This window comes from Manis pentadactyla, chromosome 6, assembly GCF_030020395.1.
Source record: "Manis pentadactyla isolate mManPen7 chromosome 6, mManPen7.hap1, whole genome shotgun sequence".
In the NCBI taxonomy this organism is placed as follows: domain Eukaryota; kingdom Metazoa; phylum Chordata; class Mammalia; order Pholidota; family Manidae; genus Manis; species Manis pentadactyla.
In genome coordinates this window covers 110,490,927-110,506,975 of record NC_080024.1, presented here as the reverse complement: position 1 = coordinate 110,506,975, position 16,049 = coordinate 110,490,927, and the positions used below count along the sequence as shown (strand labels likewise).

Here is a 16,049-nt window from a genome sequence, read left to right as displayed (position 1 = left end):
AGAGTTCATGTCTTCCTAGTGTAGGTAGATATAAAGAGGAGTCAGTCTGATCCAATTTGGAAACATTCTTACCTTGAGGAAGGTACTTCAGTCACAGGCCAACCATATAGCCTAAGCTGCCTGCCCAGGTCTGGTTCATACCTGTTGTTTTGTGTAATTATGAATAGTACCCACTTTCACTCTCAAATATTCTATGGTGTGGGTGATAACTTGCATGATCCCTCTCATCATAGAAGGGAGGACGCTTTAGTAACAACCAGCGGGTACTGGTCACGGGGTTTCCTAATACGAGCTCACAAATGACAGGACTGCAGATCTTTCTGAGGCCTCCTTCTGGTCTCCAGTTGTTAGATCCTGTTGGCAATAGTTAGAGACAAATATGACATGGACTTACTTTTAAGTAATAATACTGAGAACCACCTGAAAATATGGTTAGCATTCAATAGCCTGCCCCAGTACGGTTATCAGGAATATGTATAACTAGCATTTGTCATATTTATTCCATCATACTAACCTCCTTATATATACAAGTCTTTTATTAAAATTAGTTTATATTCTTTGAGCAATTTTGCCTGAGAAAGAACAGAGGGGACCTAAAATTTACTATGGATAATCCCATGTTGATAATTGAACTAGCACTTGCAAGTTCACCTTACCCCTCAGATTTAGTAAGCTGGGATAGCCATTAAAGCTTATTTAAGTTCAACTCATTTTATCCATGAGGTTGTTACAGGAGCACTTGAGAGGCCCTAGCCCTTGGGCCTCCATTGCAGTGAAAGATTCTCGGCTATGTGCAGGACAGAAATCAAATGTGCACCAGGTACAGCATGAGACAGATTTATTCAGAGGTTGAAGGTACAGACTGTAAACCACAGGCAGAGCAGCACCCCTCCGACCCCGACCCCGGCAGTGTGTTAGCTCTTTATTGGAAGTACAAAAGGTATGTAAAGCAGTGGGCAGAATAGTCATGATTTCTCTGGGAAGATTCTCAAAGAGGGGGACTTTAGGTCTTTTCTGGGGGTTGTCATGACAACAAACTGTTATGGTACTGATGGGTGTGATTTTTACTATGTAAATGAGATTTAATGAAGTTAGAGGCCTATTCCCAGTCAAACTGGACGCCGTCTTGGTTTGATCTCATTGCAGCTAGTTCATATTGAAACTTGCTTATCAGTCTCAGGCCATTGTTCCATGTTCTGCTAGTCAAGCTAGCTCAGACTTTTTGTCTGCTTCACCCTGCCATTCCCTTTCCTACCTCAAGGTCTCAAAGGCCCAGGAAGACTGAGATATTTTGTCCAAGGTAACTGAACAAATCATGGTGACCAGCCAAAGAACCCATGGTGCTATATCTCATTGTTAAATTTGCTTGACAGTAATTTTACAGGGAAATAATAGTTAAAATATATATTTATGTGTGGTCTTATATGGTGTCCTATCTCCTGAATTAATCAGTAAACATATTTCACAAATAGTATGTGCTATGGAACCTTCCATAAATTCATTGTTCTATTTTTGCTCTCATGCAAACTTACTCTCATTTTCTATGTAAAGATGGACATTACATTTTGGTAGAAAGGCCAGTGAGCAGGATGAAGTGGTTACTGGCATCTTCTACACATCTTCATTTCTGTTTTGAATAGCAGTACCTCTGTAGGTAAAGAAATAAATCATGGTGAACTACAATAAAAGCAAACACAAGACATGCTGTACATTTCAGAATCTGCATAGTGAAATGTGTAATGTTCTAAGTTCAAGGGTGACAGCATAACCTATTAATTTCCCTGAATTTTTCAGAGTACACATGCTGCTGACCAGGAAAGGGAGAGTATTTTTATTTGTTTTCCTTATTTAACAATGTATTTTCCATGTGCACCAAGCTTAGAATCCCAATACCATTTTAAAAAATAAAAAGTTTTAGCAGTTATGTTGTAAGAAGAAAGGAGCCTGAAGTTTTAACTTAAAGTTTAGCAAACATGTCAAAAGCTTGTGTAAGGCAATTCTGCCTCTTGTAATGAAAGGATGTCTCTTAGAATTACCGACCTTCACTACTGTGCCCCTGGGGCCCACACTCCCCAGGTTCTGTGATTTTCTTCCAGTAGGGGACGAGAAGCCATCCCAACACCCACCACTTGGGGGCCTCAACCAAGAAATCTTAACTCTTGGCAAGACCAGTGGGTCTCAGCTATTTTAGTGCATAGCCCCCTTTCCTTACAAATACTCTCTATCTTCCTGAAATGAGAACCATCTCCCTAAACACATATTTTAAAAAATCAATATAATGTTGTATTGGTCATATAATAAGAAAGCAATTATAAGAAAATAATATGTATTTCAACACATAAAGCTGAGGAATGAAAATACTAGAAATATATACAATGAAGCAGTCAGGTTCTATACACTGAAGTATCTGCTAAAATGCAGACAAATGCAGGTGGGTTATATTGATGGCTAAAAAACTTTGAGTGGCACTGCCATCAATGACAAAATGATTAAAGATGAAAAATTCATTGCAAGTCTCCAAATGAAATTGAGCCTAATTCCAATTTCTATTTGCAGCTACATTCCTAAAAATCCAGTATATATTAAATTCAACCCGAAAAATACTGCTTTATATGTAAAAGTATTGTGTTTATATGTAAAACAGTGCTATAGACCAAATGTTTGTGTTCCCTGCCTGCCAAATCCATGTGAAATCCCAGTGCCCCATGTGATGGCTTTAGCGGGTGGGGCCTTTGAAAGGTGGTTAGCTCTTGGTGGTGGAGCCCTCGTGAATGGGATAAGTGCCATCATAAAAGAGGCTCCAGAGAGCTACCTTGCCTCTTCTTCTATGTGGGGACAGAAGAAGACGGCCCTCTGCAGCCTGGTGGAGGACTCTCACCATAACATGACCATGCTGGTTCCTTGAGCATAGACCTCCAGTCTTTAGAACTGTGAAAAATAAATTTCTGTTTGTAAGGCACTCAGTCTATGGTATTCTGCCATAGCAGCCTGAAAGGACTAAGACAGTTACATTTCAGGCTCAGGTAATGATAAACTTAAAAAATTTCTTTTTCAGTCTATATGAATGTTTCAGAAGGACATTGGGAAGTTGTATAATATGTGGGACAATTCTTTTCCAGGCATATTGCAAGAAACCTAGCATCCCTGACTCCTCTCCTAAATTCTACTAGTGCTCCCCAATCCCACTGTTGAATGAAAATAAGAAATACACCAGCAAACTTCAAAATGCTCCTTGAGGGGCTTCCACCCTCATTAAGAACCAGGTCAAGAGCACAGGGCCTCCCTTCTCCCCTCTGGCATATCCTTCTCTCAGTTCTCAGATCATAGGAAGACTCATCTCCTTCCCTGAAAGTCTGGCTCTGGGAAAGGCCTTGGGTGGGACACTCAGTTAGAGTTAACTGAGTAAATCTCTATGTCCATCTCTCCATCTCCATCCTCTGAAATTTCACACACAACCTTGGAAGGAATTTCAAAGAGAGACAGAAAGCAATGCAAATAACAAGCATATTATACCTAGAGCTGTGTTAGAAACAGTAACAGCGTTTCTCAGGGTGTGGTCAGATGATTATGTGCATCAAAAGTATTTGTTAAATATAAAGATTCCAGGGCTCCACTCCACACCTTTGAAATCAGATCTCTGGGGGATGTGGCCATAGAATCTGCATTTTCAACAAGCTCACCAGGTGATTTTAATGTAATCAAAGTTTAAGAGCCTCTGAAGTCATCATCATTGTCACCACCACCACACACAGCTCCAGTGTGGCCAAGAGACTCAGTGGGTACTTAAAGGACTGGCCTGCTTCAGGTCCCATTTGGAATTTTGGCAGTAACCCTGCAAGAGTTGCTGGGAAGCACCCACACCCCCAGGGCTGGATGCATCAGCTTCCTCTCCTGAGGACCACCCGACTTCAGGTCCTTTTCTAACCCTAACTTTCTGAAGCACTAAAACAATTCTACATATAATTCTACCTGTGAGTACACAGCAGTAAGGGGGGTCTAGTCCTAAGTGACATTTTCCCTTTACGAGTAAAACAAAATCAAACCGTTTTTTTTGTTTCTCTTTATATAACTGTATAGACATAGACTAGATTTCCACACTCACTTCAAGTTTGGTTTGCTCACATTTTAAAGGATATTGAAGACTACTCCACTGGTATTAAATAATGATGATGATGTTAACATTGATGGTACCTTACTCCCAGGCACACAGGGCACAAGCAGCTTAGGCAGGATTCAAGCCCAGATTTCCCTGGTATTGAAGACTCAGCTCTTGTCACAATACCACACTGCTCTTTGACAAGAAGATCATGGATCTAGTTATACTGAATTACTTACTACACACCAGTGCTGCTGCATGCAGTTCCCTAGACCTGTACTCAGGCCTCTGCAGAAGAATGAGAAAATCAGAAACTTGGAATAAAGTGCCAGTACTTACAGCACAGGGTTTACAATGCAGGGAATTGGTTACAGAGGCAGGGGAGGAATCCAGAGCCAAACAGGACACAGAAAAGTAATCTAGAGATTTGTAACCACAGGAAGCTGCAGCCATCCTTGATAGAGGCAATCGGAGGAGGCGAATTTACCAGAGGGAGCAGGTCATCCCATGAAAGCTGGACCCCCATAGACCAGTCCCCAAAGGAGAGCTGGTCACTCTGAAGAAGCCATGTGAGATGGGGAGAGAGGTAAGAAGTACTCAGGCTTCCCCACTCAAGTCTCCTGGCCGCTGGCCAAGCCCAATCAGCAAATGCAGGAACCTGGAAAACCAGCCTTTGTGGGTTGTTTTCCTTGTGTACAAAGCAGAATCAGGGAGCGCAAGAACTGGGTCTGAGGGCAGACAGACCTGAACAGGCACAACCACAGCCACAGCCACAATGTATTTTGTTGTTTTCCAGGCTTTAAGGCTCTTTTAAATAGTAAACCCCCAATGCCCTTAGACTAACTTGATTCAACAAAGCATTTTTAAAAAAATTACATGTGACTTTAAAATTTCCTATAATGCAAATAGTAATTCACAGAATATTGGAAAATAAAGAAAGCATTATTGAACGTCTCCTTCCCAGGGCTACCAGAAACAATCGCCAGGCTAATAATTTGGAGTACAAATTTTTTTGGTATTACTTGAGGGAAAGGAAGCTGACTACAAATAGTATGATCATCTGGCTAGTATTTTTCGAAGACTGACTTACTGAAACATTTTTAAGGTGGCCTTCTGCATGATTATATAGTAGGAGGGGCTGGCAAGCTTGTGCTAAGTCCTGGACATAATTCTTCAGAAATGGGTGTCTGGAGGAACATCAAGGTGAAGGTCTTGAACCCGGAGTTTTCTGGGCTCTGGGACTGCCGCTGTCGCTTTCTGATTCACCTGCAGTCAACCTGAAGGAGAGTTCAAGCGCCCTCTCGGGGAGAGCCGGCTTTGAGCACGGTGGCTTTGGAAAGGGGAAAGAAGGCGGTGGCTTTCAAGTCTGTCTGTAGTGTTGTCCTTTGTCTCCAAATACTCCACGAAACATGACTGTGGTCCTACAAGATACTGCGTCAAAAAAGAATCAGTACAGATAATATTTTGTGTGGCTGTCACATGTTCGGAGAAATTGCGAAATAAACGGCTCCCAGCAGCTGAGCTGAGGCTTCAGTGCCCTCAAGCGCTCAGCCACAGCACCGGCGGCGTCTCCGCGAGGATCTAAGGGGAAGGGAAGCAGGCAGAATGTCTTCTGCAGGTATGACTCTCCTAACTTAAAGGACTTAAAAAAATCACTTTATCTTGCATTTTTTGAAGGAGGTGGCTAAGTAGGGTAATTTGTGGTTCAGATCACAGACTTTGGAGGCTATCTGTCTTTTTTTTCTCATAAGTCTGTCCCCTCTTCTCTACCCCTACTTTCACTGCTCCCTCCTCTGTGCTTATGGCCACAACCACTAACGGCCCCCCTCACCCTCCTTCCTCTGCTCTCTGCCGCCTGCGGGAGCTTGCTAAGCAAATAAGATTAGTCATGCTCCCAATCCTCTGAAGGCTCCCCAGTCTCTAGGATAATGTCCACAGGGCACTTGGTCGCATCCACCCTCCAGCGAAAACTCACCTACAGCCCCTGCTCCGGCGTGTCCTGGGCAGTCACTCACCTGCAAGACCAGCCCAGCGTTGCAGAGAAAGCTCCAGCCTCCCCTGGTCGGGGTAGATGCTCACCCTAGCGATCTGCAATATTGCCCTTCCCTTCGCTTCCTGGCAATGCCTCGTCCAGACAACGGGCTCCTTTGCGTATTTCCCGACATCCAACGCCTGGGACGGAACCTGCGCTCAACGTTATTTGAAATGCACTTTACAGTTTGCACAGTATTTTCTCAGATTTGCAAATTTAATCCCCACAAACATTCAGGTGGCAGTATTTTCTAATTTATACAGGCAAAGGAACTGAGGCGCAGAAAGGTCAGTTGCCCAGGTTAGATTCAAGTGGCAGGACAGGTATTCGAACCCGTGGTTCTCTGAGGGGATAGCGTGTAGGATTGAGAATTCTGCAGACTTGGGTGTGAATCCCTACCCAGCCTTGGACTAGCTAAATCCCTGACCTCACCCTGCAGCGCCTACATCCTCACCCTTCAAGAAGACAGTAATTTCAATTCAGGCTTGTTACGAGGATTAAATAAAACAATGCCCAGAAAGTGTCTAACAGTGCCTGGCTCGCAGCAGGAACTATAAATGTGAGTTCCCTCCTGACCCAAGATTGGCAAGCTGCTTCTCCTATTTCTACAGCAGCTCCTCCTCTGAGCTCCCGAGGCCACGGGGGGTGCCAACTGTGGAGCACCGTGCCCGTTTAACGCGAGAGCTGTATCGGGCACCAGCAATCCTTAAAGGAGTGTGAGACTACCGGCTCAGCAGTGAGAGGACAGTGGGGGAGGGAACCGAGGGGCCCTGGAGGCAGGGGTAGGACGGAGGGGCCTGTGGGGAGTGCTGGTCATCCAAGGGAAAGCCGGCGCCCCGTAGCACACACCGCGAGGGGCCAGCCCACGCCTCCCGAACCCTCAGTCTCCTCCAGGTGGCCAGAGCCCGCTCCCTTCTCCCCCACGCCACCTCTGCTACTAGCCTGCCTCCCCAGCTCCTGGCACTGTTCCCTGCGGCCTCCAAAGCCAGGAGGGTCGCGGGCCCCGCCCCCACCCCGGCGCCGGCTGGCGGGAGGCCGGACATGCGCACCGGGCTGCCGGGCCCCGGGCGCGGGGAGGCGGGGGAGCGCGAGTGCAGTCTCTCTCCGCGGGAGCGGCGGGGGCGGGCGCGGGCCGGAGCGGGCGGGCGCTGCGGGGAGCTGGGCGGCGGTGGGCGGGGAGCGGGACGCGGGAGCCGGGAGCGCGCCGCCAGCGCAGCCGCCGGAAGAGTGCGGGTGTCCGCGACCACGCCGGCCGACCCACTAGTCCCGAGCGCGACATCCAGGGAATGCCAGCCGCACGGGGCCGCCGCGTTGCTGTGCCGGGAGAACTCGAGCGGCAGTGACCTCAGCAAGACGCCGGCGGCTGCGAGCCCCGCGGGGATCCTCCGGGCCAGGGGTGCGGGGGACGGCGGCGGCGCAGGAGAACGGGGCGCAGACCGGGCGGGGCTGGGGGACAGTGATGAGCGAGCGCTCCGGGAGGCTGCACGCCGCCGCCGCCGCCCGGAGCATCTGTCGCTCGAGCTGCTGCTCCCGGCCTGGGACCCGGCCATGGAGACACTGAACGGCCCGGCGGGCGGCGGCGTCCCGGACGCGAAGACGCAGCCGCCCGGCCAGCACCACCGCCACCACCACCTCCACCCGCTGGCAGAGCGTAAGCGGCTACACCGCGCGCCTTCGCCCGCCAGACCCTTCCTTAAGGACCTGCACGGCCGGCCCGCCGCGCCCGGCCCGGCCCAAGCCGCCCCCTCCCCCGGCCGATCGCCGGCGCCCGCCGCCCCGCGCTCGCCCAGCCTCGCGGGCAAGGCGCCTCCCTCGCCGGGGCCCCTGGCCGCGCCCAGCCGCCTCTCTCGGCGCAGCGGCGGCGCTCCCGGCGCGAAGGACAAGCCGCCGCCGGGTACTGGGGCCAGGGCAGCGGGTGGTGCCAAGGCCGCTCCGGGCCCGAGGAGGGCGACGCGTACGGCGCCCGCGGAGCCCCTGCCCCGAGCCGGCAGACCGCCGCCGCCGCCCGGCACCGAGCCGCCGCTGGCCGCTACCAAGGGCCGAAAAGCCAAACGTGGCTCCGGGGCAGTCCCCTCCCGCGCCGCCGCGCCCCCGATCCCCGTCCCCCCGATCCCCGCCGTGACCTCCGCGGCCGGGCCCCTCGCCCCTGGCTCCCGCATCAGCCACACGGACAGCAGCTCCGACCTCTCCGACTGCCCTTCCGAACCCCTGTCCGATGAGCAGCGCTTGCTCCCCGCCGCTAGCAGCGACGCCGAGTCCGGGACGGGCTCCAGCGACCGGGAACCGCTGAGAGGAGCCCCCACCACGAGCGCCGCCGCGCGGGGGGCGCCGTCCGGCAGTCCCGATCCCCCCGCGCTCCTCGCCGCGCCTCCCGCCGCCGGCGCCTGCCTCGGTGGTCGGAGCAGCCCGGGAGGGGTCTCCACGGGGTCCCCAGGGCCGGGTGTGGCAGAGGATGTCGGGGGACGCGCGCCTCCGGAGCGAACTGTCCCCGGGACCCCCAAGGAGCCCAGCCCGGGCGAGCATCCCCGGCTGGTACCGGCGGCGGCGGCGGCGGAGCTGTTGCGGGAGATGGAGGAGCTGCGCTCGGAAAATGACTATCTCAAGGTGAGCAACCACCTCGTCGCATGGGACCCGGAGGCGACCCGGGAGAGTCGGGTGCGGGCGGGAACCTGCGAGCCCCGCCTTCCCGGTCCTGATGAGCGCCTTCTCCCGCCTGCCGGTCCCTGCCCCTGCACGCGCTGGGCTTGGGAACTTAATCACAATTTACGGAAGGAGCAAGACCTTTGGGTCCCGGCCAGCTCTAAATCCACTTCACTTTTCTTGTTTCTAGAAGTCTTGCTTCTCTCCGCTGATGCTTTTGGCGTGTGGACTTGCTGGAGGAGCAGGAGCTGTAATTGCATTTTGGATACACAGCATTCCCCTCCCGTTCCCCCGCCCCGCGCCTCTCCCCATATGCTGTGGGCCCGCCTTGGGCGTGTGTACTGGTTCCAGAGGGGTCCGTGGCCCAGGCTGAGGGCTCGCATGCCGCTTCTGTCTCCCCCTCAGGGGCGGATAGACCTTAAGTTGAGGAGGTCGCTTGAGTGTCCCTGAGTTGAGAGAAACGGTGTCTCGCTGGCCAGTCCTTTGTAAACGTCACTTATTTTTCCGTGCGAGGAGAGGCCACTTGATTCCCCCTACATGCCCTCACTTTCGAGGGAATCGCAACATCGGCCGCCCTTTCTCTAAGTATTTTCCATCAGGGCCTGCTAGCAGTAGCCTCTTGGTCTTGTTAGCTTTGGGGCACTCAGTCGGACTCCATCTTTTCTCCAAGGAGGAGGCCTAGCGCTGCGGAACAGAAGGTTTAGACAATGCCGGAGGGTCAGTCAGTCGAGGTGACTTGAGAGAAAATAAGAGGGACTATATTTTAATTTATTGTAATCCTCAGGTTAGTAAATAGCTACAGTGGTATAAATCTATTTTTTAATGTCTATAAATCATATTTCTGTTTATAGATAGAGATTTCTGATATCCTGCCAGGCCAGTGGGGGTGGCCTTCTTACAATGGGTTGTGTGCTTTGTGCTATTTTCTCAGTAAATGCTGAACCTCCCTAAATGAGGCCCAGTTTTCAGCCAGTGGGACCAGGGCATGGGCAACCAGGTGGACAGTGAAGTGTGCTATTTAAATTCAGACCAGTTTTATCAGGTGCTGCTTTGACCTGAGCCCAGTAGTCATTTTATCTTGTGCACAGGTTAACAGGGAGGCAGAGGAGGGAGGTGAGAAGAGAGGGCAGAAAGGGCAAATATGTAACTCTGGATGAAATCATCACTTTTGTAAATCTGCACCAAATATATGCTCCCTGAGGGTGAGAAAAACGATCTTGTTCAGTTTGATAGCTCCAGCTCTTGGCATAATCCCTGTCCCACAGTGTTTTTGATGAAATAATGTTTATGCCAATCATGATTGCTAAGCAGCAGAAAATTGAGGTTTTTGGAAAGAAAAGATGTTTGAGATGTACATCTTTGAAGTTAAGTTAGGCAGTCTGGCATCATTTCAGGGTTCATTCCCAGGTAGCTGTTTATTTGCATTATCTTTTCAGATTTGGAGTCTCAGTGAGTGAAGTAGGTGTCTAACTCTGGAGTCTGAGCTGATTACTTCATATTTCAGTGAATCTTCACAACTAGGGTATAATTGTTGTTATAGTTATAACCCCAATTTCACAGACAAGGCTGCTGAGAACCAGAAGACGTAAATGACTTGCCCAAGGTCATGCAGCTCAGACGTGGTGCAGCTGTCTCTGATTTTCTCTGCTTCCACAGCCTTTGCTCTTTTCATTGCACCAGGCTGCCTCCCTATTTCCAGCAAGGCTGGCTTTCTCGGAGAACACTGCTTGCTTAGGGTTGTTTTATTAGTTCAAAATGTTCCCAGTATTTAGTTTTCCTAAGGGATCTCTTTTCTTTTTAGGTAAAGAGCCATAAGGAACAATTCTCCAACAATCTTGTATACAGATGGTCATATAAATCCCACTGGCAATGTTTAATTTGTGGGAAATGTTCAGTTGCTATTTCCTGTGGAGAAAGTGTGGTGGCCAACCATTTACTATGCCTGAGTAATGTAGTGTCATGTAAACTTACTATTTCCTGGTCTTTCCTCCGACTGCAGGAGAGAGAAGTGGGTAGAAGACCTCTGAGTGAGGATAGAAAGTCAGAAGTATGATCACAAATACACATGTGAGTTACATGTTCAGTTATTGAAAAGCTTAAATTATGAGTTCAACTTGGGAAAGAAACACAACAATCCGGGTAGACTTTTCTAAAGGCCAGTGACCCTTCCACTTGTGCAAAATGGGGCTGGGCTGTGAGCATCTCTTGACCTCCTGGGCCAGAGGCAGAAGGCATGTCTGTGTACATGGGACTCAGAGTGTCCACACTGTAAATTGAAACTTCTCTTTTAGTTGCTCCTGTTGCTCAGCGATACTTTTTTGAGATGGTAGATAAAGTGTGTCCTTGACCTACTGCTTCCTTAGGGAATGTTGCACAGAACTCTCACTATTAGATAGAAAATTCCTCTATTATCTAACAAGAAGAGACTAAGCCCAGAAATTTTACTTTGATATGTGCTCGAGCATTGTGACCACATGAAGTATTGCATTCTTTCCTGAGTCAGTTCTGTCACCCTTACTATATAAGACTCACACTTTCTGAGCTAGAATGACCAAAGGGTAATCAAGAAGAAAAATAAGGCCTGCAAAAACATAGGAAGATGTCTTATTTATTGATTGGAAAATTCAAGTGGAATTCTCATGGTTTTTAGCCAGACTGTTGTATTTTTTATTTTTTATTTTTAATTAAAAAAATTTTTTTTTATTAAGGTATGATTGGTATACACTCTTAGGAAGATTTCACATGAAAAAACAATGTGGTTACTACATTTACCCATAATCAAGTCCCCACCCATACCCCAATGCAATCACTGTTCATCAGTGCAACAAGTTGCCAGAGAGCCACTATGTCCCTTCTCTGTGATACACTGTTCTCCCCATGATCCCCCACACCATGTGTACTAAAGATAATATCCCTCAGTCCCCTTCTCCCTCCCTCCCCAGCCGCTCTCCCACACCCTTCCCCTTTGGTAACCACTAGTTCATTCTTGGAGTCTTTGAGTCTGCTGCCATTTTGTTCCTTCAGTTTTGCTTCATTGTTATACTCCACAAATGAGGGAAATCATTTGGCATTTGTCTTTCTCCGCCTGGCTTATTTCACTGAGCATAGTATCCTCCAGCTCCATCCATGTTGTTGCAAATGGTAAGATTTGTTTCTTTCTTATGGCTGAATAGTACTCCATTGTATATATGTACCACATCTTCTTTATCCATTCTTCTAAAGATAGACACTTAGGTTGCTTCCATATTTTGGCTATTGTAAAAAGTGCTGCGATGAACATAGGGGTGCATATGTCTTTTTGAATCTGAGAAGTTGTATTCTTTGCGTATATTCCAAGGAGTGGGATTCTGGGGTCAAATGGTATTTCTATTTTTAGTTTTTTGAGGAACCTCCATATTGCTCTCCGCAATGGTTGAACTAGCTTACATTCCCACCAGCAGTGTAGGAGGGTTCACCTTTCTCTGCATCCTTGCCAACATTTGTTGTTCTTAGTCTTTTTGATGCTGGCCGTTCTTACTGGTGTGAGATGATATCTCATTGTGGTTTTAATTTGCATTTCCCTGATGATTAGTGATGTGGAGCATCTTTTCATGTGTCTGTTGGCCATCTGAATTTCTTCTTTGGAGAACCATCTCTTCATATCCTCTGCCCATTTGTTAATTGGGTTATTTGCTTTTTGGGTGTTGAGGTGTGTAAGTTCTTTATATATTTTGGATGTTAACCCCTTGTTGGATATGTCATTTACAAAGATATTCTTCCGTACTGTAGGATGTCTTTTTGTTTTGTTGATGATGTCCTTTGCCGTTATTGTATTTTTTAAAATACCAAATGGTAACAGAGAAGTGCATATCTGTTGTGCAGTGTGCAACTGTATGGGGACGTCCCCTGACCTTGCTTTCTATTCCTTTTTTACCTTCATCAAAGGGCCCCAGGGTGACTAGATGAAACATGCACGCTCAGTCCAGGTGGCTGGCTTTTTGCATGAAAACGTCAGGAATCCACTCTTGTTATCCCCTTACCTCTGATGAACTTGAATATATCTGTCTGGAAGTCAGAAATTAAGGTGAGCAGTTGAGTTCAGTTATCCAAAGGCATGTTTCTTAATCATAGGACTTGTACAGAATGCCTTTGGAGTGTTTCCTCCCTGCCTGCCACCACTGTGTTTTGCTTGAGTGCTCCGAGACAATCAGACAAGTACTAGTGCTCATGGCGAACATATTAATTATGTTCTCTGTTTTCACATGCTTTCGAGGAGAATTTAATCATTTTGAGTTTATTGGTCTATTTTGAAAATGCTGGTGATGTGCTCATAATACAGTTCTCCTATCCCCAGATAGTGTACTTCCAAATGCCGATATCTTCCTGCAAGATGGGAGAGGGTTGGTGTGGGGAAGGACTGCTTATTTTTGGTTAAAACAAAAGTAATTGCTGGCTGCAGGGTAGATAATATTGGATCCTTTGAGAGGAATTATTTTCTAAAGAGATGGTTGGTAGCTCATTTGGTTTTATCACCACACATCCAAACGTACTAGCCTGCTTCTCACTTGAGGTAGTCTTTTAAGTTTCAAGCTCTGAAATGGTTTTGTTAAGCCTGCATTCCACGTGCTTGGAGTAGGGGTGGGGCCACTTTGAGGAGAGACTAAGCAGTTCTGAGCAGCTTCAGTGCTTCAGCTGCTCTGTCCCCGGGCCCTGCTCCTGCTCCCTTTCTCTTAGAAGGGTGAAAGTGGACAGTATTCCTATTCTTGCCTGGCATTCCACTTTGCACACCCATTCTTTATTCAGTCTGTGAAAGTGGCTGTATTAGTCTTAGGTGGCAAGATAATACCGCCCAGAGCAAGCAGAGCCCATCAACTGTTGGGCGAACTGTCACTTGGTAAACAATGGTAGCGGCCTGTGTGCCTGCTTAGCTACAGCTGGGACTCTGCAGAGAACATTTCCATTGTCCAGAGGGAAATGAGATGGATTATTTGTATATTACTGCAGACAGTAGTTTCTGCCTGCAACTCCCAGAAGACGGAATTATTGCAACAGTAGCCAGATGACTGTTCCTACTGTCCAAACTGGGTCTGTTTAAGAAGGGTTATTAAAATAGAAGTAGTTATTGATTTCAGGTTGTTTAAAGAAGATTAAGATTTGAATAAAATTATCAGTATGATCAAAAGTTTTCATCACTTACACCATGGATGGTTTTTATGTTATATATGTGGATAAAAGTATCATAGAGATTTTCATTAAAATATTTCATTTTAACCTTGGTTTACTCTAGTGTATACATGGTATACCCTTTACTTTGATATATATATATATAATAAGGCTTGATGTGTTATTGGTGGGCAAAGTAGGGAGCTTCATACTACTTCAAGATTTCACTTTATATATGAAATTTGAAAAATATATTTAATTAAAACTGGATTTGCTTTTGAATGAGGTAATGAAGGTAACATTTAAGCATCCAACAGACCTGATGTTAATTCAATATAAAACTGTTGATTAAGCGCAGTTTTTCCCTTATTAGTTTCTGTGTTTTTTCCACTTTTACTTACCAGGTCTAAATTATGTCTGCCTGAAACATCGTATATTCTGGTTGATCTTGTTTTCTTAAACATTTAAATGGCAGACATCTTTAAGGTTCTTTAACACAATTTATTCTAGATTAGAGCATGCTGTCAGAAAATTAATGTTATGTTAGTTTAAAATCACTATCCATCATGACCCTAATCTGAATAATCACAGTTTTTGCTTTTCAAATGTCTGCTGCTAGCTTACGTGGTTTATAATTTGCTTTTCTTGTAACTTATTTTCACTGAACCTGAAAATTGCTTTGAGGCTCTATGAAAAGAATCAAAACACTGGCCTTGGTCCCGTGTCTGCAGCAGACTAGTGTTTGGAGACCATTTAAACTTTTAGAATCTCAATTTCCTCATTTTTAAGATGGGGGTATCTTTGTGGCACACTGCCCTATTTTTCTGAAGCCCAACTGCAATAATGGATATACTCTTATGCTGACAACTGTCAAACTCTTAATACTAGTCTGCTTTTATTATTTTACACAAGTGGTGGCCTTTTGTAAAAGTATGATTTAAGGCTTATTATTGTTTCACTTGTCCAAATTGTTGCAAATAACAGTATTTACTGGAAAGAGCCTGTGTTTGGAACAGACAGCCTGGGTTTGTAGTTTAGCTTCTACTTATTAACTGTGAGATTTTGGCTATGTTAAATGGCATGGGTTTGGTCTTGTCTTTAAAATGGGGTAACAATGTTTCTGCCAGGGTTACTACAGGGTTATTGATGAAGGTAAAATGCTGAGTGAAGGGTGTCTTCTGTTCTACAAATGTAGAAAAGATATGGATTATAAAGACAATGGTTCAAATACATGCAATTATGGTCTCACCCTAATTTTTTTCAGTGCCATTAATGTTGATGATTATTTATGTAAAAAAATATTCGCTGCTTGTCTCTGGCCTACTCAGTGATTTGGAGGTGTGGGTTCATCTAGCGCTTGGACAGGTTGTTAAGGCTGCAGTGCTTGTTCACCTCTATATAACATATCTAGCATTTAACATTGAGGTCAGTGAGGGCCCTCCTGGTAAAGTATGAGAACTAGAGAACATTTTTATACCTGGAAGTTGTATCTTATATTTTCCTTAGGCTATATCACATTCTAAAAGGTTTTGTTTGAGTAACAGGTAATTCCAGTCATTAGTGACTTTGGCTATTATTGATAAGCTTTCTAGAAGGAAAACCAATCACAATTCCTTCCATGAATAGAATGGACAAAGTCACTGTATGTTTGTATGTATATACATACCCATAGTGATTATTACTTGTACTGAACCATTTTTTACTAGTTACTCAATGAAACAATTACCTTTCACTGTCCTCAGACACAAGTTAGAGGTTAAGCTCTTTCTGAAGTCAGATCCATTATATTCATGGACGGAACCTTCATTTTGAAGATTCAGGACTAGCGTTACTGTTTTCCAGAGTGACGTTGTAATGTTTGCGGTCTGTGGTTGGTGTCCTCCAGCATGGGTCGGGTCAGGGGCACGGTTCCCATGTGCTGGCATTAAAGCTGCGGTGTAGGGAGCAGGCATCAGCATCCACCTCTTCTTTGCTAAAGATCAGCAGGGCCTTCCTGAAACAGCTGTGTTCTCCAGCTTCCTGAAGAGTCTGGCCTGTCCATTCTGTTCATGTACGTTCAACTGGCTGACCTATGCTCAGTCCAGTAACTCCCAGTCCCAGTAAATTTTCCTACCAAGAACAAGTTCATAGGAAGAGATT

The 16,049-nt window shown here is 46.5% G+C and overlaps 1 protein-coding gene and 1 long non-coding RNA gene across 11 annotated transcripts in view; one reads left to right on the top strand and one right to left on the bottom strand.

Annotated features, from left to right (window-relative positions):
* Nucleotides 1-832: 832 nt before the first annotated feature.
* Nucleotides 833-9,126, bottom strand: LOC130684138 (uncharacterized). Its single transcript, XR_008998303.1, has 3 exons — nucleotides 8,896-9,126; nucleotides 5,187-6,268; nucleotides 833-1,648 (listed from the first exon to the last, which is right to left on the bottom strand). It is a non-coding gene; the product is annotated as an uncharacterized LOC130684138 (long non-coding RNA).
* MTCL1 (microtubule crosslinking factor 1) overlaps nucleotides 7,123-16,049 on the top strand; it is a 131,731-nt gene continuing 122,804 nt past the window's right edge. For 5 of the 10 annotated variants that reach the window (XM_036880692.2, XM_057504049.1, XM_057504044.1 and 2 more), the window contains exon 1: nucleotides 7,127-8,732. In XM_036880692.2, coding sequence (XP_036736587.2) covers nucleotides 7,170-8,732 — 1,563 coding nt within the window. In that variant the 5' untranslated portion in view covers nucleotides 7,127-7,169. Of the gene's footprint in view, nucleotides 8,733-16,049 lie in introns of all 10 variants that reach the window. The other 5 variants (XM_036880694.2, XM_057504045.1, XM_057504047.1 and 2 more) reach the window with 4 other exon arrangements.